Below are 27130 nucleotides of genomic sequence, written 5' to 3'. Positions count from 1 at the left end.
CACCACAATTCTGCGAGGTATAACCCACTAAGAGTGTTTTAGGAGAGAAGGAACGTAGAAGCCTGTGGGATCTGCTTTTCAGGAGTTCCCTATCCAGAAAGAGAGAGACATATGTATATAAGTAAGTTCAAGAAAGCATGATGTTAGTGGTAAGAATGAAAGCTAATGCATATTTCAAACTTACCTTGTGCTTGCTGCTATATCGGATGCTTTATTTGGATAATGTCACTTAACTCTCATGGCAGCCCTGTGAGATGGCTATTTTATCTCCATTTTACAGAAATGGAAGAAGAGGAAGCTAATGTTGAGCAATGTGATACAGTAAACTCCAGAGCCCACACTCTAGAAATGGCAGATTTGGGAGTCAAACTCGGGCAGTCTGATCTCAGATCTGTTTACTTAACCACCAGTCTATACAACACAATGACCAAGAGCCACAAAGCACAGGGGTAGTTCATTGAACCAGCCTCTCCACAGGTGGTGTAGACCAGTAGGAGAAGGGCAACATTGTATATTTCCAATAATGATTCAGGTTAATTCTCCTTTTCCCCAAGGACTTTTTCTGCCGTTCTTACTGCTGGAAATGCAGCTCTTCAGATGACCACTTTTCTATCCTGCCTATTCGCCTCAGGAAATGACTCTTGGCCCACGGACCACTGGATATGCCAGGACAGGCGTGTCAGACTCCCTAGCTCAGGGAGTTCTTAAACCCTGGGGAGCAGAAGAGTCCACACATCCACTGGTGAGGGGTGGGAAGCTAGAGTCTGCATTTTAAACTTGCACCCTAGGTGCAAGTGATCTTGGTCTTTCTGCCGTTTCCGAGTGTCCGCAGGAGACCCAGGAGGAACTTACTAGTTGGTCAGTGGACAGATGGTTCAGGGTGAGAGGGGGTTGTATTTTTTCCTTCAGCAGCCACCACCTTCTACCAGAGCCACCAGAGCTCAAGAGGGGAAAAGTGAAAGAGAAAAAAACAAACAAACAAAAAATAAAAGGCCAGGGGTAAGTGGTGCTGGGGGAAGAGTATGGAACTCAAGAATAGCAAGTCAAACCCATAAATATTTGCTGAGAAGCAAGGGTTCTAAATGAGTGCAGTATGGATGGCAGAAACAAAGCCAAATTAGGGAAGGGTCAGGAGAGAAGAGAAGGGGAAGGGGTGGGCTGAACCTCCACCAGAGGTGGCAGCTTGTGTTTGAAGCCTGCTTTGATGGGCCCACAGGGCTAACAGATGGGTGGGTGGGCCCTGATTGTAGATGGGCCAGAAGTTGGGGGTGAACTGTGGGAATAACCAACAAATCAGACTGTTTAGGTACAAAGGAAGGGCTACAGATTCAGAGCTTTGGAGCAAAGGAGAGACAAGAGTCACTTCCTAACAGCATGGTAGGGAGGAGTCGCCTGGAGGCTGGAAGATTATGGCAGGTGGAAGGCAAAAGAAAGGGCAGGTGCAGGGATTTAGCCACTGACAAGTGCAGTCAGCATTAGGGGTCTGATGAGTTGTCCGACTGATTGAGCGAAACCTGAAAGTTCTCAGAGGTGTTTCAGTGGCTTTTGAGAGGAGCAGACAGCCTGCCTCAGCTGCAGAAGAGATAAATAATTTTTATTTATTTTCATAAAATTGAGGTCCTGCATAGCATTCCATTTGGAGGAACAAAGGAGCTATATGACTTTAAGAGGCTTAAAAACCACCAGGAGTATGAATAATATCTATATCTACATCTCTCTATGTATCTAAAAAGACAGTTAAGTTGGGGTAGTTTTCTTTTTTTCTTTTAAGAGACAGGGTCTCACTCTGTGCCCTGGCTGTTATGCAGTGACATGATTATAGTTCATTGCGGCCTTGAACTCCTAGGCTCATGTGATCCTCCTCCTGCCTCAGCCTCCCAGATAGCTGGGACCATAGGTGTGTGCCACCGTGCCAGGCTAATTTTGTTTTGTTTTGTTGTGTTTTATTTTGTAGAGATGGCTGGGGGAGGGGGCAGGTGTTGCTTTGTTGCCCAGGCTGGTCTCTAATTCCTGGCTTCAAGTGATCCTCCTGCCTTGGCTTCCCAAAGTGCTGAAATTCTAGGTGTCAGCTACCACACCTGGCACGAAAAGGGAGGGGGGCAATTTTGAAGGGCTATTAAGTGTCAGACTTGCTGAAGTATTTGAGAGATCCATTGCCTCGTGGAAAGAACACTGGCACGGAGGTTGAGGCTTTGTTTTCAGCCCCAGGTCTGTCCTAACTATGAACCTTTACATATTCACTTCGGTTTTCTGGGCACTAGGTGTTTGGTTTTTGTTTTTAATAAATTAAGAGGCTCTGTTGAATTAAGTGATTTTCAAAAGTTCTTCCTGCTCTACAGTCCTGTCAACCATGACCTTGCTATCAGGCCTCCCTAGCAGATGCACACGGAATGGGTAGCAGGATCAAAGTTTGAGGAAAATTAATGTCGTGGTGTTGTGTGGGATGATTGAGGGAGACAGGTTAGGGGCCAGGATGCTGTCATTGAAGGGGACAAAGGCAACGAGAGTAGATGCAACAGTGACAGAAGCTTGGGCAAAGACACCAAAGTCACAGAAGTTGAGTTTGCACTAAAGGAGGTGAGATGATACATTTTTGTCTCGTATTAGAAAAAAAATTCCCAGCCAGGCACCGTGACTCATCCCTGTAATCCCAGCATCTAGGGAGGCTGAGGCAGGAGCATTGCTTGAGCCCAGGAGTTCAAGACCAGCCTGGGCAACATGGCAAGACCCCCACCTCTACAAAAAAAGAAAAATTCCCAAGTTGATTAGCTTGCTCTCTTCCCCATTATTTTTTCCTCTGAAGTATATTTTTAAAACTTATTTTTTAAGCAAAGCACAAAGGTAGAGGTCTTTGGATGGTATTGCAAAGATCTTTACAAAGGTCTACCATGACTTTTTAAACATTGTTTTAAGTGAGTGGGCATGCTTCCAAAGGAGCTGACTTTTCACTGAATGCTAGAAAATGAAAACACGGGAGCTGTTTAGATTGGCCTGGGAAACATCATGTCCAGTAGCCACTGTTGATCTTTGCGTGAAGCAGTTCTGTTTTCTGAAAAGATTCCTTTTGTCCATTGTCTCATTATGATTATAGGAGCCTAGTCCTCTCAACTGGAGAAAGAACTGTTTATCTGTGTGGTATTTGATTAACAATCATTTAGATACACAATTTAACCACAAAAAGTTACTGAGTTCCTGTTTCTACTGGGTCCTGTGTTAGGTACTAGGGATGCAATGAAGTCTAGAGTGTGCCCCCAGCCCTCATAAACTGATGGAGGGGCCAGACATGTGAGCAAAGAAATACAGCACAGTATGTGGTCCTGGGGCATTTGCATCAGAGATGTGCATGCAAGGTGTACACGATGACCAGCCATCCTGTCCTTCTTGCTCCTTCTTTTGGTAACTTGTTCCCTCTGCTTTACCAGGAGTAGAAGTTAAACCAGAGAGAAGTTTGAAGACATCGAGGCTGGGCCTTCTCTGAGGGAGAGTAACCTTCTCTCCCTTATCTGAGTAGACAGAAAGTTTTTCAGTTCCCTGGAGAAAGCTCCTGGTAATCATGTTCCCAGACAGTAGCCACATACAGGGGCATGGGATTGTTAGGCCTAAAGCTCACTGTCAATTGTGGGGGATTCGGAAGCACTTCACAGATGACGGGGGACTCTGTTCTGAGCATTCTCTCTCTGTGTGTCTGCCGCTGAACAGTAACTGAACAAATGCGCGCAATGACTAGGTTTTCTTTCTTAGCTGAGAAATCTCTTGAGAAGGCTATGCGTTTCTGGTGTGTAGACATAGACTTTCTGCAGATGAGTAAGTTATGTCTTAAACAGAGTTCTTGTTGAACTAATGTCACAAAGCGTCTCTGCTAACAAAAACAGCTAACTTTGCATAGCTAAGCCACTCTGCCCAACTTAACAGTGTTAGTTCTCCAATAGAGTCCTAATAAACAAGTCACACCACTCTTCCCTCTGTGGCTTCAAAGAAGTTGGTAATAACAATACAACAACAAAAACAAAAATCAACTTTGTTTCTTATGGAAACCAGACTGTTAACCTATGGGCCTGCTAACTCTAAATTCTGGATTTACCCACCCTTTCCCATGTAGCACTGGAGAGAGCAGGCCAACTCCATTCATAAGGACAGAAAGTTGGGGAAGCAGCAGGTAGCACACTCCTTGGGAGCAGGCACTTCACAGGAGGAAAACAAGGTCAGGCTAAGCCAGCTGAGCATGTGCAGTTTGCCAATTAAGTGAATCCATCCCTCCACTTGCCCTGGGGTGATGTTAGTAAAGGGACAGAGAGAGGATAGTAGGATTCGTAGGGAAAATTCTTCCTCATCCAAACCACGAGTGGGGAAATGGTGCTTCCCTGAGGTGCCTCAAGATTTTATACTTTTTGAGGGTCAGGTGCTTAGGTCTTGTGGGGAAGAAGTCAAAGAAAGACCACATTATGGTTGGGACCCCTATTGATCATGACACCACCTGAAACCTGATCATAGGAGAAATCCAGATTAATAAATTTAACACTTGACGTTGACCTATCTTTACTTATATTATCTCAGTTATCCCCAGAACACACTGTGATATTAGTATTAGCACCCTAACAACAAAGAAAGAAATTAAAGCACAAAGAGAAAGCATTTAGCCCACAAGGGTAACTGGTCAAGGAGCAGAGCCTGGACTCAAATCTGCATCTTTCTGGCTCTAAAGATAGATCTCTTTTCAGTCTTTGAGGAGGACACATGGTTTGCAATTACATGTCTGACTCAATTTCATTTCCAACTTTTTTTTTAACTTGTTATTGGCATGTTTGGGAGAATAGAGTGGATAGAATCATTAATTGTCTCAATTTTATCTCAGGGTTCCCTGCTTTGTGTACCTGTTTTTCATTTAGAAAAATGAAAAACCACCCAGATAGATGGTTGTCTGTTCTCTCTTGAGAGTTTCTAGAAATGCAGCCTTAATCCTTCCAGCAGGATCTCTAGATTCTGATAACAGGAATGATATGGTTTGGCTATGTCCCCACCCAAATCTCAACTTGAATTTTATCTCCCCAAATTCCCAGGTGTTATGGGAGGGACCCAGGGGGAGATAATTGAATCATGGCGGCCGGTTTTTCCCATGCTATTCTTGTGATAGTGAATAAGTCTCATGAGATCTGATGGATTTATCAGGGGTTTCTGCTTTTGCTTCCTCCTCATTTTCTCTTGCTGCCGCCATGTAAGAAGCGCCTTCTGCCTCCCACTATGATTCTGAGGCCTCCCCAACCATGTGGAACTGTAAGTCCAATTAAACTCCTTTTTCTTCCCAGTTTCGGGTATGTTTTTATCAGCAGCATGAAAATGGACAAATATAATAAATTGGTACCAGTAGAGTGGGGGGCATTGCTGAAAAGATACCCGAAAATGTGGAAGTGACTTTGGAACTGGGTAACAGGCAGAGGTTGGAACAGTTTGGAGGGTTCAGAAGACAGGAAAATGTGGGAAAGTTTGGAACCTCCCAAAGACTTGTTGAATGACTTTGACAAAAATGCTGATAGTGATATGAACAATAAGGTCCAGGCTGAGGTGGTCTCAGATGGAATGAGGAACTTGTTGGGAACTGGAGCAAAGGTGACTCTTGTTATATTTTATCAAAGAGACTGGTGGCCCTAGAGATTTGTGGAACTTTGAACTTGAGAGAGATGATTTAGGGTACCTGGCAGAAGAAATTTCTAAGCAGCAAAGTTTTCAAAAGGTGACTTGGGTGCTGTTAAAAGCATTCTGTTTTAAAAGGGAAATAGAGCATAAAAGTTCAGAAAATTTGCAGCCTTACGATGCAGTAGAAAAGAAAAACCCATTTTTTAAGGAGAAATTCAAGCCAGCTGCATAAGGAGCAAGGAGCCTAATGTTAATCCCCAAGACCATTAGATACACAGTTTAACCACAAAAAGTTACTGAGTTCCTGTTTCTCCTGGGTCCTGTGTTAGGTACTAGGGATGCAATGAAGTCTAGAATGATAGGGAAAATGTCTCCAGGCCATGTCAGAGACCTTCATGGTAGCCCATCCCATCACAGGCCCAGAGGCCCAGCAGGAAAAAGTGGTTTTGTGGGCCAATCCCAGGATCCCCATGCTGTATGCAGCCTAGGATCTTGGTGCCCTATGTCCCAGCCATTCCAGCTGTGGCTGAAAGGGCCAAGGTAGAGCTCAGGCTGTGGCTTCAGAAGGTGGAAGCCCCAGGCCTTGGCAGTTTCCACGTGGTGTTGAACCTGTGGGTACACAGAAGTCAAGAATTGAGGTTTGGAAACCTCCTCCTAGATTTCAGAAGATGTGTGGAAATGCCTGGATACTCAGGCAAAAGTTTGCTGCAGGGGTAGGGCCCTCATGGAGAACCTCTGCTTGGGCAATGCAGAAGGGAAATGTGGGGTTGGAGCCCCCACACAGACTCCCTGCTGGGGCACTGCCTAGTGGAGCTGTGAGAAGAGGGCCATCATCTTCCAGATCTCAGAATGGTAGATCCACTGACAGCTTGCACTATGCGCCTGGAAAAGCCACAGACACTCAATGCTAGCCCGTGAAAGTAGCCAGGAGGGAGGCTGTACCCTGCAAAGCTACAGGGGTGGAGCTGCCCAAGATAATGGGAACCCACCTCTTGCATCAGCGTGACCTGGATGTCAGACCTGGAGTCAAAGGAGGTCATTTTGGAGCTTTAAAATTTGACTGCCCTCCAGCACTTTGGGAGGCCGAGGCGGGCAGATCACGAGGTCAGGAGATCGAGTCCATCCTGACTACCATGGTGAAACCCTGTTTCTACTAAAAATACAAAAAAAAATTAGCCAGGCATGGTGGCGGGCACCTGTAGTCCCAGCTACTCGGGAGGCTGAGTCAGGAGAATGGCTTCAACCCAGGAGGCGAAGGTTGCAGTGAGCCGAGATCGTGCCACTGCACTCCAGCCTGGGCGACAGAGCAAGACTCCATCTCAAAAAATAAAAATAAAATAAAATAAAATTTGACTACCCCGCTGGATTTCGGACTTGCATGGGCCCTGTAACCCCTTTGTTTTGGCCAATTTCTCCCATTTGGAACAGCTGTATTTATCCAATACCTGTACCCACATTGTGTCTAAGAATTAACTAGCTTGATGTTGACTTTGCAGGCTTATAGGCGGAAGGGACTTGCCTTGTCTCAGATGAGACTTTGGACTATGGACTTTTGGGTTAATGCTGAAATGAGTTAAGACTTTGGGTGACTGTTGGGAAGGCATGATTGGTTTTGAAATGTGAGGACATGAGATTTGGAGGTCCAGGGGCAGAATGATATGGTTTGGCTGTGTCCACACCCAAATCCCAACTTGAATTATATCTCCCAGAATTCTCACATGCTGTGGCAGGGACCCAGTGGGAGATAACTGAATCATGGGGCCAGTCTTTCCCATCGTATTCTCGTGATAATGAATAAGTCTCACGAGATCTGATGGGTTTATCAGGGGTTTCTTTTTTTGCTTCTCCCTCATTTTTCTCTTGCTGCTGCCATGTAAGAACTGTCTTCCACTTCCCGCCATGATTCTGAGGCCTCCCCAGCCATGTGGAACTGTAAGTTCAATTAAACCTCTTTTTGTTTCCAGTTTCAGATATGTCTTTATCAGCAGCATGAAAATGAACTAATATAAAAAATAACTTTTAAAAAAGTTTAGAAAGTCATTTCTGTTATCAGAATACAGAGGTTGTAACTGGACTATAACCAAGAATGTAATGTGTTAAATGTAGAGCATTTATATGTTATTCTGAAAAGTGTTTGAGGGATTAGTGGGAGGGCACGGTGGATATAATTTTGAAATAATTTTCAAAATTATGAAGTAAGCCATATTGCATTAGATTTATTATATGCAAAAAATACTCCCAGCACTTTGGGAGGCCAAGGTGGGCAGATCATGAGGTCAGGAGATCAAGACCATCTTGACTAACACCGTGAAACCCCGTCTCTACTAAAAATACAAAAAATTCGCCGGACTTGGTAGCGGGTGCCTGTAGTCCCAGCTACTCGGGAGGCTGAGGCAGGAGAATGGCGTGAACCCAGGAGGCAGAGCTTGCAGTGAGCTGAGATTGCGCCACTGTACTCCAGCCTGGGTGACAGAGCGAGACTCCGTCTCAAAAAACAAAAAAATACTGGAACTCCCTCAAAATATTAGGGTAAGAGTGTTATAAATGTTGGGGAATATTGTTAACTCATTATCAAATCACTGAGGTTAATATTATTTCTTTTTGCCTGAGAATTAGAAGTCCACCCAAATTAAGCAAGAATGAAACATTTCATTTCTTTTTTTCCTGCTGTGCAGGGCCTCCATTGCCACCGTGCCCCCCACCCCTACCACCTCCTGCCTATTTCTTATTCATAAACACACATTTGCATTGAACTGAATCATTTTCTATTTCTCACATCATTTCTTGATGTTAAGTCAAAAGTTATAGTTTCTTTTATCAGTCACTATGTCAATAACCATATAATTGTTTTCCATTTGTGAAGTGCGCTCACTGGCATTATATCTTTTAATTTTCACAGTAACCTTACAATAAAGGTAAGCACCATTATCCTTATTATTTTTTTCATTTTTTCTTTTTTTTTTTTTGTTTTTGTTTTTGTTTGAGACAGAGTCTCACTCTGTTGCCCAGGCTGGAGCACGGTGGTGCAATCATGGCTCACTGCAATCTTGACTTCTCCAAGCTCAGGTGATCCTCCCGCCTCAGCCTTCCAAGTAGCTGGGACTACAGGCGTGTCCCGCTGGGCTAATTTGTGTATTTTTTGTGGAGATGAGTTTTGCCATGTTGCCCAGGCTGATCTCGAACTCCTGGGCTCCAGCAATTAGCCTGGCTCAGCTTCCCAAAGTGTTAGGATTACAGACGTGAGTCGCTGTGCCCAGCACCGTCATCTTTAAAGAAGACAAAATTGATATTCATAAAAAGTGTCTGTTCAAAGACATAGCCAGCTAAAGTCATTGTCAGGATTTGAATCCAGGTCTTTTGAAACTAGACCACAAAGTTTCCAGAAATAGATCTCTTCTGGAGTGGCACATGACAGTGTACATAGGGCTAGGTCTCTGTTTCTCCCATTTCCTCCCTGACCCCCTTAGGTGTATCCCAGAACTTCCTCTATTTTTTTTTTTTTCTTTAACTACCCAACTGTCTAAATAGGCAATTTTAAGTAGGTGGTAAGAGATTTGCAGTCAGCTTGGCTACTTACTGGTTCTGTGATCAGGATACAGCTTCAATCTCACTGTCTCTCAGTTTCCTTAAGTGTAAATTAGGGATAATAATAATGCCTATTCATAAGGTTGTGAAAACTAAAATAAACAGGAAGTCTTTAATAAATGCCATTGTTAATATTATATAATTAGATTTTAGGCATCCTAAGATAGATTCTAGGTGACTGGTCTCTCTAGAATCTGACTCTCTAGTAAAACTTGCATCATAATGTGATTCAAATGATGAACATGATGATAGCAGCAACCACTATATTCAGTACATGCTAATGCTAAATGTTTTACATAAACTGTTTGAATTCTTGCAGCAACCCTACAAAAGCTGTGTGCTGTTAGCCACTGGGCTTTAGTGTCTCTAAATCTTGCCTGCTTTTGGTGTTAATTTTATCTATCCCCTGTCAAACTTAAACTTACAATCTTTTGAAAATTGGAACTGTATTTTCTAATTTCCAGTCTTCTAGCCCATTTTGTGTTCTCCGCCTTCCTGCAAAGATCTTTTGCAGTGGTTCTAGATGTCATACAAAAGTTCTCATGGTGCTAGGGCTAAAAATTTTTCAGACTTTGAGACTCAAATTCACTTAGTGGCTGAGAGTAAACAAGTCTGTTGACAGTTACAGGATCCAACTTCCTTGAAATAGAACCTTTTTCCTTTAAAGTAAGATTTTTCCAAGAAAGGATTGACATACCCTGTTTCAAAGAAAAAGAAAGGGTAATTGGCAGTAACCTTTATCCCAGTATCCATTGAAGGTTCAGAGTGATACCATATCAGCTGATATACACCCATGCTTTAAAAAGTAAAAGTACTTATCTCAGTATCCATTGAAGGTTCAGAGTGACATCATATCAGCTGATATACACCTATGCTTTAAAAAGTAAAAATACTTAACATTTTTGACCTGCCTTAATTTTTTGTTTCAGCTATAATTTAAGCTTTATCTGTAGTTCTCGCCACATTCCCCATTCTTCTACCCTCACCTGACTTAGATATTGTTTTTTTCAAATCATATGTCTTTCTTTAAGCCACAAAAATGAATATTTTCTAGCTAGTCTAAATATCTAGAAATAATATACCAAGTCTCTCACTGATTTGGAGAAGTTTCTCTTTCTTTTTAAAAAATCAGTGTAATCAGTAGGATGTCATTATAAGATTTATAATCTTTATAAGATTAAATGGGTCAATTGAGCTTTTATCCTGTAATAATTTTATTTTACTATTTATTTTTAAAACTGCAGTAAGATTGGATCAACCCTGCCCAAGGTTTGACCAAAGAGTCTTCATCTTTGTCATTGTTGGGAATCCAAGCTTGTTGGTACCGGTGTCCAGAAGGAACATTATTCTCTTTATTTCATAAAACATTTTTTAAAATTCTGTCTTTTCTTCCATGGACCGTCAGTAGGTAGTGTTTCAAACCATACCAAACAAATCCGACTCTTTTCTTTTACTCTTTCCATTCTTTCTCACCACTAACTTTCCTCTTCTGAATGATGGTGAATCATTATAGCTTTTTGCTGAAAACACCTGTGCATTGATCTATTGTAGCTGTTGCTGCTGCTGCAGTATATAAGGTTGCAGGTAATGCTTTCATTTTTGGAATTTTAACTTATACATTTGATACTAGAATGTCTGCACTGATGACCAAAAGAATGAGCCTATGAAACAGCAAGAATGCAATTCAAATGACCATTGAAGAGCTAGAAGATTAGGAGGAGTAATAGTCCTGTGACAGACTTCTGTCGGGTTACACCTATTTGTACTGACTTCGTTTGTGTTCAGAAATAACATGAGCATTCTAAGCTCTGAAACCATGCATATCTTTGAAAATTAAAATGAGGCAGCAATGTTTCTCCTAACTAATGTAACAAAATGCAGTGCTATGACTGCTCAAAGTTGAGGAGTTGAATTCATTGGGGAAAAAAATAGAAAAGCTCTTCTCAGGCAGGAATCTCTTCCATTCTGGGGTTATCTTGTGGGCAAAGATGGCACCTCCTAAGTAGGCAGGGGTAAACAGTGCATAAGGGTTGATGGAATTTCATCTTAGGCACATCTTTTATTGGAGCCTAGAAAGCTCAGATGATGTTCATTTTATGATACACACATACATACGCCCCTCTAAAATAAAAACCCAATCTACTTTAATTCAATATTTGGGAAGTAGAGGACGATTCCAAGGACTATTCCAGCTATAAAGAGAACAATATAGTGGGAAAAATGAGAAATCAGACTAGTCATTCTTTGATTCCGAAGAGGTGGAATTTCAGATAACACAGAGGAATGGAGCAGCTCATTTGAAAGAAAAGTTGGGCTGAAGTCTTGTCCTTTCAGGAGGCAGACATGTTACTTCAGGGTATCCCAGCAGCCTCAGTGAGTTGGCAGTGAGCTTACAGATTGACATAGAGTCCCCAAATAACTGAAGACAGGAGATCCACTTTGGCTCCTCTTTTGTGGTTTCACTGTGATATAAAATGTTCATCATTCACTGTCGTTTACTCATTCATTCAGCAAGCATTCAGTTAAGTCAGCTCTGTGCCGGGCAATGAAGATGACACTAAACTTCCTTCATGTGGGGTGTTTCTGGGGCATTTCTCTTATGGCCTTCCTATAGGAAATGAATCATCCTGCCAGCTGATCCTGCCAAAAGGAGTCCTCCACCCCACAGATAAGATATTGAACTGCTTTTCCTGCAACTGGTGTCACCTTCGGTCCCTCTCCTTTCCTAACCCCCTCACCCTTCTGTACCACCAAGGTCTCTTAGAGGTGGGCCTGGCTAGAGAAGATGGATCTCTCAGGAGTGACTGGGAGAGTTGTTTTATTTCTTCCTATCCCTGGAAAGGACTCTGATTTCTCAACTAATGAGGCAAAAGACATCAATAGGAAAAGAAAAATTAGAACTTTCCTTGCCAGTGTTGCTTAGCTACCTTGTCAACATTCCCTTGCAGCCCAACCGAATTCTCTCTGTATGTTTTTATAGTGCACATGTTTTATTGTTGTAATTGATCTATTAGGCAGAAAATATGCAGAGCACATGGAACTTCTGTCAATTTTGTGCTATTTATTTAGATTTCTGTTTTTCTCTTTCCAAAGACCTCACCCTTTATTGTCCTTTTTCACTCCTGATCTGAGTAATACTCTGAAGGAATCACATCAGTATGCATGTTGGTGCATTGAACTTTATAGTATTAAAAGCAAAAGTCAATAACTAACCTCAAAACTACATACCAAATTGTGAATTCTTCATAGACAGGGACCACATTTTTATGAACTCTGTGTCCTTAGTGCCTAGCCCTGTGTCTGACACATGAAAAGCTTATAGTAAATGTTTATTGATCAAATGAACCATTGACTTCAAGTATTTATTAAGAACCAGCATTGTCATGGGTGCAGTTCATAATATAGAATTTACTTTCAGTTTCTACCTAGAATGCAAACTTTATGACTTTTTTTTTTTCTGGAGTCTGAAACAGGACAGAAAATAACCACTGTGTTGTTGCTAGTGCTACAGTTTATTCAGTCAAAGAAGCCTTTCTGCATGGGGCTGCAATAGCAGCAGCTGCCCTCCGCCTGGCATTTACGAAAAGGTATTCACTGGAGACCTCCTAGGTGCTGGGTGCTGGGCTATACAAGTCAGTCCAGAACAAAAGACCTGGTGGTTGTCACCATCTGTCAAGGCGATTGTATTCAAAACAGTATCTCTCTTTTTTTTTTCCTCAAACACACCCACACTCAACTGAAGACTGTTTATGAAACAATCTGTCGACAAAACAATAAATGGAAGTTTGTTTATTCATTCCTTTACTCAGCCAGCCAGGCAGCCCTCCAACCCAGCACTTCTCAGATCATATACTTTTGAGATTTTGTTAAAATGCACACTTAGATCTACCAGGTTTGGGGTGAAGCCTAAGCATCTACATTTTTAACAGGCTCCCTTAGTTAGATCAGGCCTTGATGCTTTGAGTGCCATCCGTGGACCAGTAGATTCAGCACCACGTGGGAGATTGTTAGACCAGTCTAATCAGAACCTGCATTTTAATAAGCTCCCCAAGTTCACATTGGCTGAGCACTGCTTTGTTCAATTAGCCCACAGCATAAATTATAGGCAGGGGTCCCAAGGGAGCTTTGGGCTGGGAAAGTAAGTCTAGGTGCATTTACAGTTCCCTTTTTAATTTCAAAACTCTCGGGTTCCTGTGCCAATATGGCATCTGACACTCAGGAAAAGACACAGATGGGTGCCTCTTTGTTCAGTCATTCAGCGGCATGGTAAATCTTGTTATTATCCATCCTGGATTGCCATTATCTTTAAACATGGGGGGCCTACCTGATCAACCTATTTCTTCTTAAGAAAACTTCATTTTAGATTCAAAAGTTTCACCCAAAGAGACATCCTCATGTCTGACCATGTCAGAATCATTTACAAATTTGGATCAAGCACTAGAACATCTGAGTTTCTGTTTCCTTGTCTGTAAAATGGAGATAATACCACCTGTTCTAGTTTCCTTTCTAGTCTTGTGAGGATCTTTGAAACATACATGTGCCAGAGCTTTGAAAACATAAAAATATCCATAAAACTTTAAAACTGCTTTAGTGAGAAACAAATCATTTATGTTTCAGTGCCAAACAGTTAAGGGTTTAACATTTAGCCTTACCATCCACCAACTTTGTGATTTCTGGCAAATTATTTTATCTAGTTGAACCTCAATTTTTTAAATATATAAAATGGTCATAAAAACTTCCACCATACAAGGTGTGGTGAGGATTAGAAATGTTAACAATATACATAAAGGATCTGGTGCATAGTAGGATTTCATAAATGGTGGTCAATATGCAGCATTAAAGGACTTGGATGAGAAAGAATCCTCCAAAGATGCCTTCTTTCTCAGGTAAGCCTGTTAAGTTGTGGCAAAAAAAGAGAGTGACTTTAAAGCTATTTGAAGTTTTGGATCAGTGTCCTTCCAGTTCAAGAGACTGTTATCAGGTCAAAGCAGGAGGATTGCCTGAGGACAGGAGTTCAAGACCAGCCTAGGCAACAAAGTGAGACCCTGCCTGTACAATATACAAGATAAAATACTTAGCCTGGCATTGTGGCATGTGCCTGCAGTCCCAGCTATTCAGGAGCTTAGGCAACAGTGCAGTGGCATGGTCATGGCTCACTGCAGACTCGACCTCCCAGGTTCCAGGGATCTTCCTGTCTCAAAAAAAAAAAAAAAAAAAAAAAAAAAAGACATATCTTCATATTGGTTCTGTGAGTATCTTTGGAAGAAAAATTCCCAAATTTCCAACAGCGTTTTAATATTTATTTAAATATTTGCGAGTGCTAGTCCATGCGAGGCTTTATGATGAGGAGGATTTGCTGTGATTGTTTGGTGTTATTCGCATGCTCCCATCAGAGGTATCAGAGGGGCTTGTTGATGGCATCCACAAGAGCCTGGCACAGGTACGGAGGAAGGTTTCCACAATGTTTTCCATGCAGGTAGACACTCCTGGCTGAGAGAAAACAGAAGGATTAGTGGCACCAAGGGTATGTGTGGCGATGAAAGGAAGTTGCTCTGAGGACTGTGGGCATTGATGGTACCTTCATTATCAGAAAAACAGAAGAGCAAGTTTTATTTGTTCAAGACTTGAGGGGGCAACTGTTCAGTGGTTACCATTTTACTGTCAGCAATTAAGCATTTGAGACATAGAAGGATTATTGTCTATTTTTTAAAAAACAAGTCCTCACCATCCTTTCTCTGTGTTTCCAACCTCTAGCTCATTCTTTTATTTTGGAAATTTCCTTCTAAAATCCTCAGGTTTCTTAAGCCTGTTTTCAGGCAAGCTAAGCCTTTAGGAAGGTATTCTTCAGGAACAGAGATCACTCCATTCTTTCCCTAGACTTTGCAGAGTTTATGTGTTGATATCCTTATAGGTCCTATTCCAGGGTACCCAGAAGTGTGATTTCACAGACTCTCTCAGGCAGAAAATTTCATGTGACCTGCTTTTCCACATGGATCTCTTTGGTGGGAGGTGGGTCAATGGTCAATGTCCTGTGAATAGGAAAAAAATACCACCTTGCGGATATGGCATTTCAGTGAAAACCTATTAGGAAGAGGGTGGGATTAAAAGGGAGGAAGTGAACAGGCACAGAGCCAGAGGCCTTGGGACTAGGGGTGGGAGGCAGGGCATTTGGCTGCCTCGCTAGCAATTCTGAGCCAAGGGCAGAGTTCATAAGGGGGAATCAGGATGTCTTAGGTATATTGGCCTCAATAATTTAAGGTTGAAAGTATCATCAAGCCCTGTTTGAGTGTGGAATGGCAGAACCCCTTACAGGCAGGGAGAAAGCACGTAGTGGGATCGTGCTCCAAGCCCATTTTAACACATTCCGTGTTGGGCTCTTCTGAATCTGGCCACAGCTGTTGGCTCATTTTGTTGGGGCTTGACCTGTGAGTGGATCAGTTATCTCCTCTCTTTTTCAAGGCCACAGAACATAGCCTTCACCTCCAACCAATCTATACAGCAGTCTTTGGGGAATATGTGGATAGAAGCTCTGGGTAAAACAAGTTTGTAAATCAGTAGGAAAGACAAGTTGAAGTCCATTACTTTTTGGAATATATGGCCATGTAGAGAAAGCATTTGCTAGGAGTCAACAAACTAAATTTCAATCTAACAGCACGCCCCCCTAGCTATGGGATCTTGTTAGGCAAGTAATTGTATCTCTTGGAGACCCAGGAAGAATGATACCCACTATAAATCTATTAGACCTATTATAAAACTATAAACCTCACCAGATTTTTGTGAGGACGAACAAGTTAGTGGCGAAGAGAGCATTGAAGATGTCAGAGCTGTGCCATCCAGTGTGGTAGCTGTGAGCGCCTGTTCAAGTTTAAATTCATTAAAATTAAATAAAATATAGAATTCTGTTCCTTAGTCACATTAGCCACATTTCAAATGCTCAATAGCCACATGTGTCTAGTGGGTACCGTATTGGACACCATAGATATAGAACATTTGCATTGTCATGGAAACAGAAAGCTGTATTGGACAGTTCTGCCTCAAAGTGCTGTCTAAGGTGTGAGATGAAGGGTATAAAGGATGGCACATTGGAAGGTGACAAATACTGGCATAGTTAGGAATGTTTGGCAAGAAACAGAACCAACTCAAGTCAGCTGAAATAAAATAAGGGCTTTGACTAATTCAGGAAAAGTGAATGGATCGCAAAAGGCATGAAGCACATCTAGGCTTCAAAAGGAATTGGAACCAGTTTCTAGAAGATTATCAGGATTAGTTCTTCTCACTGTCTCTCTTTTTCTCTTGTCTTCCTCTACCTGTGTTCGCTTAGGCTCTTGTCTCTGTTTCTCTGTGTATTGGCAGCCACTTTCTCCACCTCCTTCTTTTTCTCCTCTTCCTCCGTGGCTCTGTAGAGCAGCTTTCTCAACTGCACTACACACAGTCCGAACAAGATTCTACCAGTTTTCACCACTTCTCACCCAATGCCACATCACTAATGCCCAACCAAGACTGAGTCCTTTTTCCAAATTCCTAGGAGAGACATTCTTATTAGCCTCTTCCATCATCTGTATCTAGAAGGATGGGGGAAGTGTCCCCATGCCTACTTAATAGGGGCTGTTGGGGGGTGGGGCTCTAAAAACTAGCACATGTGGGATAGGATCAGGCCATTGATCAACATGTTCATCCTTAACACCTTGGAAAGGTCCACTAAGCCTATGATCACACAAAGAAGAGCCAGTAGAGATTTGACAAAGCCATGAACAAAACAAGTGTGATGCCTTTTCTTCTTTAGTTATTTGCATGGTTTGCATCAACAGTACAGAGTCACAGGGCAGTGGCTTAACCACCATGTCCATATACCTGGATGGAGAGTGGGCACAGCCAAGAACGCAAGGTAGAAATCAGGTTTAAGACTGTCATTTTTTAAAGGCAAACTGGGCACTCATGTGTTCCCTTTTCTCTTCTACCTTTAGGAAAGAACATGAGGTTCCCTTGGAAATCATTCAAGAGGAAGATGGAAGGGGCTGTTTAAAAGAGCTTAAAAGCTACAGGCTGTAAGACTGGGGCCTGAGTGCTGGCAGTGGAAAACCCTGTTGGGCTGTGATCTCTCCCTAAAAAGTTCCAGGTGCCTTTTTGCTTCCTGCAAAAGAAAGGAAGCGAAAGAGAAGACCATGTCCATAGCCCTGAAGCAGGTATTCAACAAGGACAAGACCTTCCGACCCAAGAGGAAATTTGAACCTGGCACACAGAGGTTTGAGCTGCACAAACGGGCTCAGGCATCCCTCAACTCGGGTGTGGACCTGAAGGCAGCTGTGCAGCTACCCAGTGGGGAGGACCAGAATGATTGGGTGGCGGTACATGTGGTGGACTTCTTCAATCGGATCAACCTCATCTATGGCACCATCTGTGAGTTCTGCACCGAGCGGACCTGCCCTGTGATGTCAGGGGGCCCCAAATATGAGTATCGGTGGCAGGATGACCTCAAGTATAAGAAGCCAACAGCGCTGCCAGCCCCCCAGTACATGAACCTTCTTATGGATTGGATTGAGGTTCAGATCAACAACGAGGAAATATTTCCAACATGTGTGGGTAAGTTCATTACCAGCACTCAGTTTTTTGTCACCCTCACAACCCTCACTATGAAAATTTGCAGACTGCCTTTGAATGCTAGGTAGCACCCATGCGTTAATTCCATCACTCACGTACCTGTAGTGAGTGATATATAAGAGCCTCGTTGAAATGAAAAAAAAAAAAATTTATGGACCACTTACATTTATTTTGTGGACTCCAGTGGTACACATACCACATGCTGGGGAACACTGACTTGGTGAAATGTCAGATATGATTGTGTTGGCTTTCTTAGGACTAGATGTCAGACTCAGTTATCTTGATAAGATTATTATTTTTTGGTTAATTAACCAAAGTTACATGGACTCTGATGTAGTTACTGGTATTTATAACTCAGGATTAAGAAATCCCAGTGTGAAAATTCATAGATTTGTTTGGGGATCAAACAAACTGGGGTTCAAATTCTGGGGAAAAAGAGATCCTGGAATTCTCCTCCCTCTTCTAATCCTAGGTTGTTAATTCCAGGCTGTGCTGTTTACTTTAACCCTTGCATAACTTCTGGATACACTTCGACACTTGAAATGCAATTTATTTTGTTTGCCTTGTGCTATGGGCTAAAACACTTCTAAAGTAAGGACCAGTCAGTCTTTTCTGTCTCTTACATGTCTTTATGATGCTGGTCATTAGATTTTTCCATGCACTTTCAGACTGAATTTAGAATTCAGTGTTTTATGCTGTAGGCTCAATAGGAATCCACAATCTCCTATTTGTGCTGTTGTAGCTCTAGTGCCTAGCATAATGCCCTGCAACTTTATAGACACTCAGGAAATATTTGTAGAATGATTGAAAAAATGCTTGTGCTATTGGAAAGTATGATTTAAAAGCCTGAGATGTTTGGAGTACAAAAAACACACTGTTGAAATCACCTCTAGATTCGGGTAGGATGTGTCCCCACATAGCATATAGAAAGTTGAGAAGGAGGTGTATGGAAGTAATTAAGTTTATACCAGAAAAAAAGTGTATAAATTGATTGATGCAGTATGTACATCTTGAAATATTCAGCACACAAACCAATTTGTCAGGATCCTGGTGTTGCTTTGACTTGTCCAGTTCCCTCATGCTTCTCTCTCTCCTCCTTCTTAACAGGAAGGAGGTACGTTGTATGGCAGGGCAAATACCCCAGTTCACAGCATAGGAGGAAGAAGGCAGGTTTCAAAAACTCCCCTGGGCATAATATTAAGCACCTCAGAGTAGTGGAAATTTCTTAGGTTCATGTCTTTTGCACTTTTCATTGACTGTCATAGGCTACTTTTGGAGCTGAAAGGATTTTTTCTTTTCCAAAAGCCTTACTAGCAACTGCCAATGCTCTGTGCTGAACATGTAATAGCAATAAAGATAAATAAATGTAGGCAAGGATACCTCCTCTTTGTCCTTTCCCTTGTGTCTGCACCTGTATGCTTTGAATTCTGCATACTCCTGTTCTCTCTGCACTTGTGGCTACCCCATAGAATTGCTGACCAGAAATCATAGTACAAAGCCATGGTGTGTTACTTGAGAGAGAGAAAGTTTCTGGCTGTCTGGCTGGAAAACAGGACATCATAGGTGGTTTTAGGCTTTGCTTGGAAGAAATTAATGGATGCCTCTATATCCCCCAGAGTAATTGACTTTGCTTTATTTTTCTAGACATTTTCTTAGTCATTCAGTGTGCTTAGGGAACATGCTTACCTGGTCAGAATCCTCTGTTTCAGCTCTACCCCAAATATCTTCCATTGCATACTTGTATTTTGAGAGATCTTAAAGATTTCTTTCCCCAAGGAAAAATAAGTTTGGGAAATGCTGAGTGAAATTGATTTCTTTACCATAGGACTTTTAGTATGCCAATGTGCATTATGAATTTCCAAGAAAAGGGTAGTATGTGGTGGTTCCTAATTTGACACTGGTACCTTTTTTTTTAATTAATGAAAGACCATTAGTATCTTTTGGAAAATGTTAAGCTGTATATATTGCAGTTGTCAAACTTTTGTTTATATCATAATTATTTGGGCCTTCCGTTCAAAACGCAAATTCCTTGATCCTCTCTTCCCCCTTAACAACTAAATCAGAATCTCTTAGGTGAGACCTAAAAGCCTGCACTTTTTAAAAAAGAAAACTGTAGTCACCACATTGTATAATTTATCTCTTGAGTTTACGCTTTCTATCTAACTGAAGTTTTGTATTTTTTGACCAACATCTCCCCAACGCCCTCTCAATACCTCCAGCCTCTGGTAATCACCATTCTAACTCTCTACTTCTATGAGATCAACTTTTTTAAATTCCACATATAAGAGAAACTATTCAGTATTTGTTATTCTATGCCAGGCTTATTTCACTTAACATATGTTCTCCAGGTTCATTTATGTCACAAATGACAGGATTTACTTATTTTTTAAGGCTGAATAGTATTCCATTGTATATATATACCATATTTTCTTTATTCATTCATATACCTGTTAGTCATTTGTATGTCTTCTTTTGAGAAATATCTCAGATCCTTTGCCCATTTTTAAATTGAGTTATTTGTTTTCTTACATTTGAGTTATTTGAGTTCTTTATGAACCTGTACTTTTAATAAGCATCCTCTATTTATTGTAACCACTCAGAATTTTTCATTCCCCCAGAAATGGCCTGTTTCTTACAACTCTGGTTTTATTCATGTTTTTTTCTTCTTCCATAATCACTCACTTCTCTGTCTCGTGAATTCTCATGTATCCTTTGAGGTTCAGCTCAGATACCATGTCCTCTGTGAAGGCTTTCATCCATTAGAATGCTAGCTCTTTAAATTATGCAATATGTCTAATTCATCTGACTATCCCCCACTAAGTCTAGTCCTGGTAACTTTTAAGTTATTGGATGGATGGATGGATGGATGGATGGATGGAAAAATAATCTTTATAAAGGCCCAACACATGTATGATTCTGGTGATGAGAGCAAAGTTAAACAAATGTTTCTGAATCCTTTTTTTTTTAATTCCTGGATATTTCCTGCACCTTGCTTCCATAGGGTTCCATTTTCTCTGTTTAACTTTTCCAAGGTGAAATGTTAGGGTCAGTACACACCTTCACCATCCACCTTCACTATGAGGGTCTTCAACCTCCTGCTCACGTCTGTGATTTGCCCTCAGATGCTATTGTTGTGGTCTTTTGGAAGAACTTATTATTAGGAGCCACTTTCTCTGTTACACTCCATTTCCTCCTCTTTTTCCTCCCCCTGATTCCAGCCTACTTTTCTTCTTTTTGATCTTCGTGCTGTCATGAGTCATTATCATGGAAATAATCAAGATGTCTGTCAGGGTAAAGCAAAAGAAGAATTCTAAGCAAACAGGACCCTGGGTGAATGAGAAATAGAGAGTTCTGCTTAGAATTACAGCTTTGAATACTGGGCATATTTCTGTGTTTCTGCTTGGGAATTGGGAGGGGTTCAAACTTCATCGCCTCCCCACTGTGATCCAAGGAAATAGAACCGGAAAATACTGACAGATGTGAAAGCTTCATCCTTAGTTAGATATTAAAGGATATAAACAGCTGTTGATCTCTACCATTGAAACACTGAGGAAAGAAAGCTTTCATCTGTTCCTAGATTCAAGCTTAACTAGGCGACCCGTGCTATTTCAGAAGTCGAACTTTCTCAGATGGCAGAATACCAAACAGATGTGGATACCTTGTAAACCATAGTTTCCCTTACTCTCTCTTGAAACTTTCTGGCTTCTTTTGTTAAAAATCCAACAGATGTCCCTGTGAAAGCCCTTAAAACAGCAGTAACTTCTGAAGCAAGGGCCACCTCCTTTTCAATTATATTTCTTTAACCATTTTTAGAGATCACAGCCAAGACAGTAAAATAGAAAGCCATGACTTAAAAAATTATATTGCCTGACTAATTACAGTAATTTTTATGGTCCAGCCCCCAGCTTCCCTGTTTTTCTGTTTTATAATAGGATTTAATATTTTAGACCTGATAGAAAAAAGCCAGTAGCAAACTTAGAGGTCCTCCAACTCATGGATTTTTAAAAAGTCTTTGAAAAGAAGGAATAAGAACATGTATAAAACAATTACATGATGTCACTTACCTCTGGGGTTTTAGAATAAGTGGGTGTCAGGGCAGGAAAGAACAAGGAAAAAGCAAGGGAGGGAACTGAGGGAGGGAATTCACATCTATTGAGCCTCCTAAATACCAGGCTCTGTGCCTGCTACTGTTAATGTTTCTTAATTCTTACAACCCAGTAAAGTAAAAATGAAGTTAATATTCCATTTTACCAGTGAAGATGCTGACATTTAAACAAGCTGAAGGGCTTTCCCTAGGTTGTACAGCTAATACATGTTTAGGAGTCAGGGTTTGAGCTCATGAGTATCTGGCCAGAAATCTATGCCTTTGTCCTATGCTACCATTCATAGCATGTATTATTATTTCACAGATTCCCCTTCACACGATAAAAGCTTTTCAATGAATGGTTTTAGGAGGTTGTTTAGGATGGAGAAAATTTCATAAGCCCTGTTTTGTTTTTGCTTTTTTGGCTAGAACTTCTAGATAAAGGATTCTTTTTCTGACTATTATTATTTTTTAATTATCACTAAAATGCCTGAGGGCTGTGTCCAGGTACCGTAAATATTCCTGTGTTCCATTCTAAGACTGGGCAGCAGATGACTTAGCCTCATGAAAACCCTCTGCTGGCCCATAACTCCCTGGTAATGCCACTTTTTATTAATTTATTCTTTCAATGAGTGTTTGCTGAGCACCTATTTTAGGTTCCAAGAGAGAGCAAAGTAGGCAGAGCCTCTGTTCTCAAGCAGTTTACATAATGTCCAGAATGTCTATTTGCTCTAAATTGACTCTGTACATATTTCTAAAATGAGTAGTCTGTTCAGTGGTCAAGTGCATTATGGAAATAGTTGCATCCCTTTGGCAACATTTCCCATGGGACTACAGCTGAGTCTCATCCTCCCTCACATGCTGTGGCAAGGGATCTGAGAATATAAAAACGTGTCAACCATAGGGATAATCTTCTCAGACATGGGATGTTGGGGAGTTGAGTTTATGATTAACCTTTACATTTTAAGTTTTTTTTTTTTTTTTTTTTTTTTAATTTTTGAGACAGAGTCTCGCTCTGTTGCCCAGGCCGGAGTGCAATGGCACGATCTTGGCTCACTGCAACCTCCGCCTCCCAGGTTCAAGTGATTCTCCTGTCTCAGCCCGCTGAGTAGCTGGGCTTACAGGCACCTGCCATCATGCCCTGTTGATTTTTATATTTTTTTAGTAGAGATGGGGTTTCGCCATCTTGGCCAGGCTAGTCTCGAACTCCTGACCTCAGGTGATCCGCCCGCCTTGACCTCCCAAAGTGCTGGGATTACAGACGTAAGCAACAGCTCCCAGCCAAGTTTTTATTTTCTATTGTATGTTTCTCACATGTTTTTTATTTTGATAGAAATATTTATAATGCTGCCTAGACAGAATAAGCATCAACAAAATATATTTACAGTATGGCGGCACTAGTACTGGACTTGTAGATAGACTTGGGTTTAATCAATTAGCTCTGTCACTTAGAAGCTGCTGTGTGACTTTACCTCTAAGTTTCCATTCATTTGTAAACTAAGGGTTATAATTCTGACCTCCACAGGACTGTTGTAAGGATTAAACGAGGCAGTATGAATAAAAACACCCATCCCAGAGCCTGAGACATAAGAGTTGCTGAAAAATACATGTTAGGTGTCTCTCTCTCAGTATACATTTCCTTTTAACTCTTGGAGACTATTAGACAATTTTTGAACCGTATCCTCAGGAAAATAAAATATGCTTTAAAAGACTCAACAAGATTTTTTAAAATCATCAGTCTTCATTGTTGAATCACTCTGTGATGAGGGTTATAAATACTTCAGGTTGACATCTCTCAGAGTCTTTGGAAAATTCCAGTATTTCTTTAGGCTCCCAGCTTCACAGATGAGCATCTAACTCTAGAGAGACATCTACTAGGAAGTGTCTTCTCACTTGATTTCCAGGAGACTGAATAGTAAACCTGCTCATGTCCAGTGTCAAACCAGCTAACCTCAGCAGAAGGTAGGAACAACCTGTTCCTACCCAGGAGAACTGGGGAGATAGCCTATTAGTCACATCTCCCCAGGAGAATTGGGGATATAGCCTATTAGTCATAGCTGGGATAAGCTACTCATTAAAATAATGTTGGGCAAGGTTACCTAGATTTTTTTTTTTTTTCTGAGACGGAGTCTCGCTCTGTCGCCCAGGCTGGAGTGCAGTGGCCGGATCTCAGCTCACTGCAAGCTCCCCCTCCCGGGTTTTACGCCATTCTCCTGCCTCAGTCTCCCGAGTAGCTGGGACTACAGGCGCCCGCCACCTCGTCCAGCTAGTTTTTTGTATTTTTTAGTAGAGACGGGGTTTCACCGTGTTAGCCAGGATGGTCTCGATCTCCTGACCTCGTGATCCACCCGTCTTGGCCTCCCAAAGTGCTGGGATTACGGGCTTGAGCCACCGCGCCCGGCCGGTTACCTAGATTTGATCCTTCAAGAGGATGGGAAAAGTGTTTGCAGACTACTTACTGCAATAACGGAGCCCCCATAATACCCTAATGCACTGGCAAGTGTTTCCAAGGCTCTGGAAACACAATTCACCTGTGGGATCTAGTAAACTGGCTTCCTAAGAATTTACCAGTTGAGAAGGCATACCAATAAAGCTGCCATTTTCTGAATGCTTGCTACCTTAAACACTTTATCTGCTGACATGTTTTGGCTGTGTCCCACCCCAAATCTCATCTTGAATTATAGCTCCCATAATTCCCACGCATTGTGGGAAGGACCCAGTGGGAGATAATTGAATCACAGGGCCAGTTTCCCCCATACTGTTCTCATGGGTAGTGAATAAGTCTCACAAGATCTGATGGTTTTACAAGGGAAACCCCTTTCTCTTGGTTCTCGTTTCCCTTGTCTGCTGCCATGGAAGATGTGCCTTTTGCTTTCCACCATGATTGTGAGGCCTCCCCAGCCTCCTCACCCCAGTGAGTCCATTAAACCTTTTTTTCTTTATAAGTTACCCACTCTTGGGGATGTCTTTATCAACAAAATGAAAACAGACTAATACACCTGCATTATGTCATTTAATCTGTAAAATAACCCTGTAAGGCAGGTAGTATAATTTCCATTTCACAGGTGAGAAAACTAAGACTCAAAAGGATTAAGTAACTTGCCCAGGGTCACACAGGCAGAACTGAGTTTCAGACCCAAGGTGTCCCAACTCCAAAACCCATGCTCTCAATGACTCCAACATCTCATGTCTGTGGTGTTCTTACCCCAGAGTCAACATCACTCTTGGCTTGCCCTGCCTGTTGTAATACATGTTAAATCCTCTCTAAGGAATGCCTTGAGACAAAACCACCACAGGAGGGGACTTGAAAACAGCCAGGGCCCTGCACCTGATGCAAACTCTACTGGGCCCTTACTGGCAGGAAATCAAAGATTCTGTTCCTTTTAAGAACTTGCCTCCTCTAGATTCTGATGCTACCCAAGTTTATTCAGTTGTCTATTTTGGAAAACATGCAGAGACAGCTGAATCCACTCCCTGCACCCCACTGGCTGCTGGAGAATTGATGGTCTCTTATGATGGTCACAGTTCCCCACCACAACTTTGTGAACCCAATACTGCAATGACTTGGTGGCTGAATTAATGAGAACAGTGTTAAATAACCACCCCTGCTGAAGAAATCCCAGGAGATACCTCTGTAAAGGGCCTCCAGAATGCAAAGAAGTAGAAACGAAGGGGAGTAAAGGCAGGAGGCCCTTAGATCGCCTGAAGACTGCTCTGTAAGTTACGGCTAATTACCTGCTGTCCTGACCTGCACTGGATTCTCCGTTACCTGTGCTATGTAATTTTAATGGGCTGTATCTCAGGTGACAAGTTGTTACATCTCAGCAGCAGCTGGGAAGGGAAATGGGATATGTGATATTCAGTGGAAGCCAGAGATTATAAACAAAGGCCATAATAGGATGGGGATGAGGTGGGGATGGGGGCATCTGCTGCTTTTATTCCACTGGTCATTGGTCATTTGTAGCCATGACATCCTTCCTTAGTCAACGAAGCCTGAACTGTGGAGGTCGGTAGAGCTTGGAGAGGCATATGCTGTCTAAGTGCCAAGCTTTAAGGGGTGTATCGGCAGGGCCCTGACACCAGGGGGCTTCTTTCTGCCCTGCCCACCAGTGCTCTGCCTCCCCTCTAGATAGTTTACAGATATTTATATAATGTCATTTTGCCAGAAGGCCAAATTATTAGCCTGCCTTACACCCCCATGTGTGGAAAGTGATTCACAAGCTTTTCCTTCAACAAACCTTTGTAGGCATAAGGACGTGTATTATCTGCAAAGGTCTCTGCAGACAGGACCTTTTGGGTGTTATATCTTAAAAAAAACTTCATGCTAATTTCCTATTCTAATGAATAATTCTATCCTTATTTTCTTTCACATAATCATATTTTCCCCTTAATAAGTGGGATGCTCTGGGAAGAACAGCTAGTTTGGGAAGGGGATGGAGTAGTTAAAAGGAACAGAAGTATTAGTTTCTGTTAGACCTGAGTTTGAATCCTGATGATAACTTTTACTAGCATATTTTTAGTCTCTCTGAGCCTGTCTTCTCATCTGTAAAATGCATATACAGGTACCTGCTTCATGGGATTGTTAAGAATATAAAATAATAAGCTACGTGTGAAACCCCGACACAATGCTAGGACACAGAGCAGTAAGCTTTAAACATTAGTTCCCTCAGTATCATAGCCTCAGTGTGATATAATAGATTTATCAGGTAAATCAAGGTTAGAAGGGAAAGAACTAAGGATCAAAAGTCCATAATTATCTCAAGCATTTTGCTGTGGAGTTGACCATCCATGTTCCCGTCATCTTTTGCTAAATCTTGTGGAACAAATGGAAGGAAAGGTAGACATTCATGGGATGAGATTGGCGTTGCTTGGCCTTGACAGCTAGAGTCAGGAAGGAGTTCCTAATAGCACTTTAGAAGGCATTTCACAGGCATAGCACGAGTGGCCTGCACAAAGCCAGTTCCATCTTCTTTCTGCTGCAGGATGCAGCACCCAGCATAACATTCAGTACGAAGTAGACACATGGCAAACTATTACTATGGTGCAAGTGTAAATGAATTGATGGATGCCACATAGTTCATATTAAAAAAACAGATGTATTCCCCAAAATTGGGAGGCAGTTGAATTTTTTGTCACTTGGCTAATATTTTTATTTCTCTGAGAGTTCAATATTTAAAGAAAACTTGGCAAAGAGTCCTTTTATTATGGGAATATCTCCTTAGTGATGTGTCT

The 27130-nt window shown here is 41.7% G+C and overlaps 1 protein-coding gene and 1 long non-coding RNA gene across 8 annotated transcripts in view; one reads left to right on the top strand and one right to left on the bottom strand.

The window, feature by feature from the left end:
* The window catches only part of MOB3B (MOB kinase activator 3B), a 211298-nt gene that overhangs the window by 57138 nt on the left and 127030 nt on the right, over window positions 1-27130 (top strand). For all 7 annotated transcript variants that reach the window (XM_017949807.3, XM_017949805.2, XM_003911624.5 and 4 more), the window contains exon 2: window positions 17181-17796. In XM_017949807.3, the coding sequence (XP_017805296.1) occupies window positions 17379-17796 (418 nt within the window). In that variant the 5' untranslated portion in view covers window positions 17181-17378. The remainder of the gene's footprint in view (window positions 1-17180; window positions 17797-27130) is intronic.
* On the bottom strand, window positions 14495-16071 carry LOC103878265. The gene is made up of 2 exons (XR_638365.4): window positions 15984-16071; window positions 14495-14706 (listed from the first exon to the last, which is right to left on the bottom strand). It is a non-coding gene; the product is annotated as an uncharacterized LOC103878265 (long non-coding RNA).

This window comes from Papio anubis, chromosome 13 (assembly GCF_008728515.1).
Source record: "Papio anubis isolate 15944 chromosome 13, Panubis1.0, whole genome shotgun sequence".
Taxonomy (NCBI): Eukaryota; Metazoa; Chordata; class Mammalia; order Primates; family Cercopithecidae; genus Papio; species Papio anubis.
The sequence above is the reverse complement of the archived record's forward strand: the minus strand, read 5'-3'. Positions and strand labels throughout refer to the sequence as shown.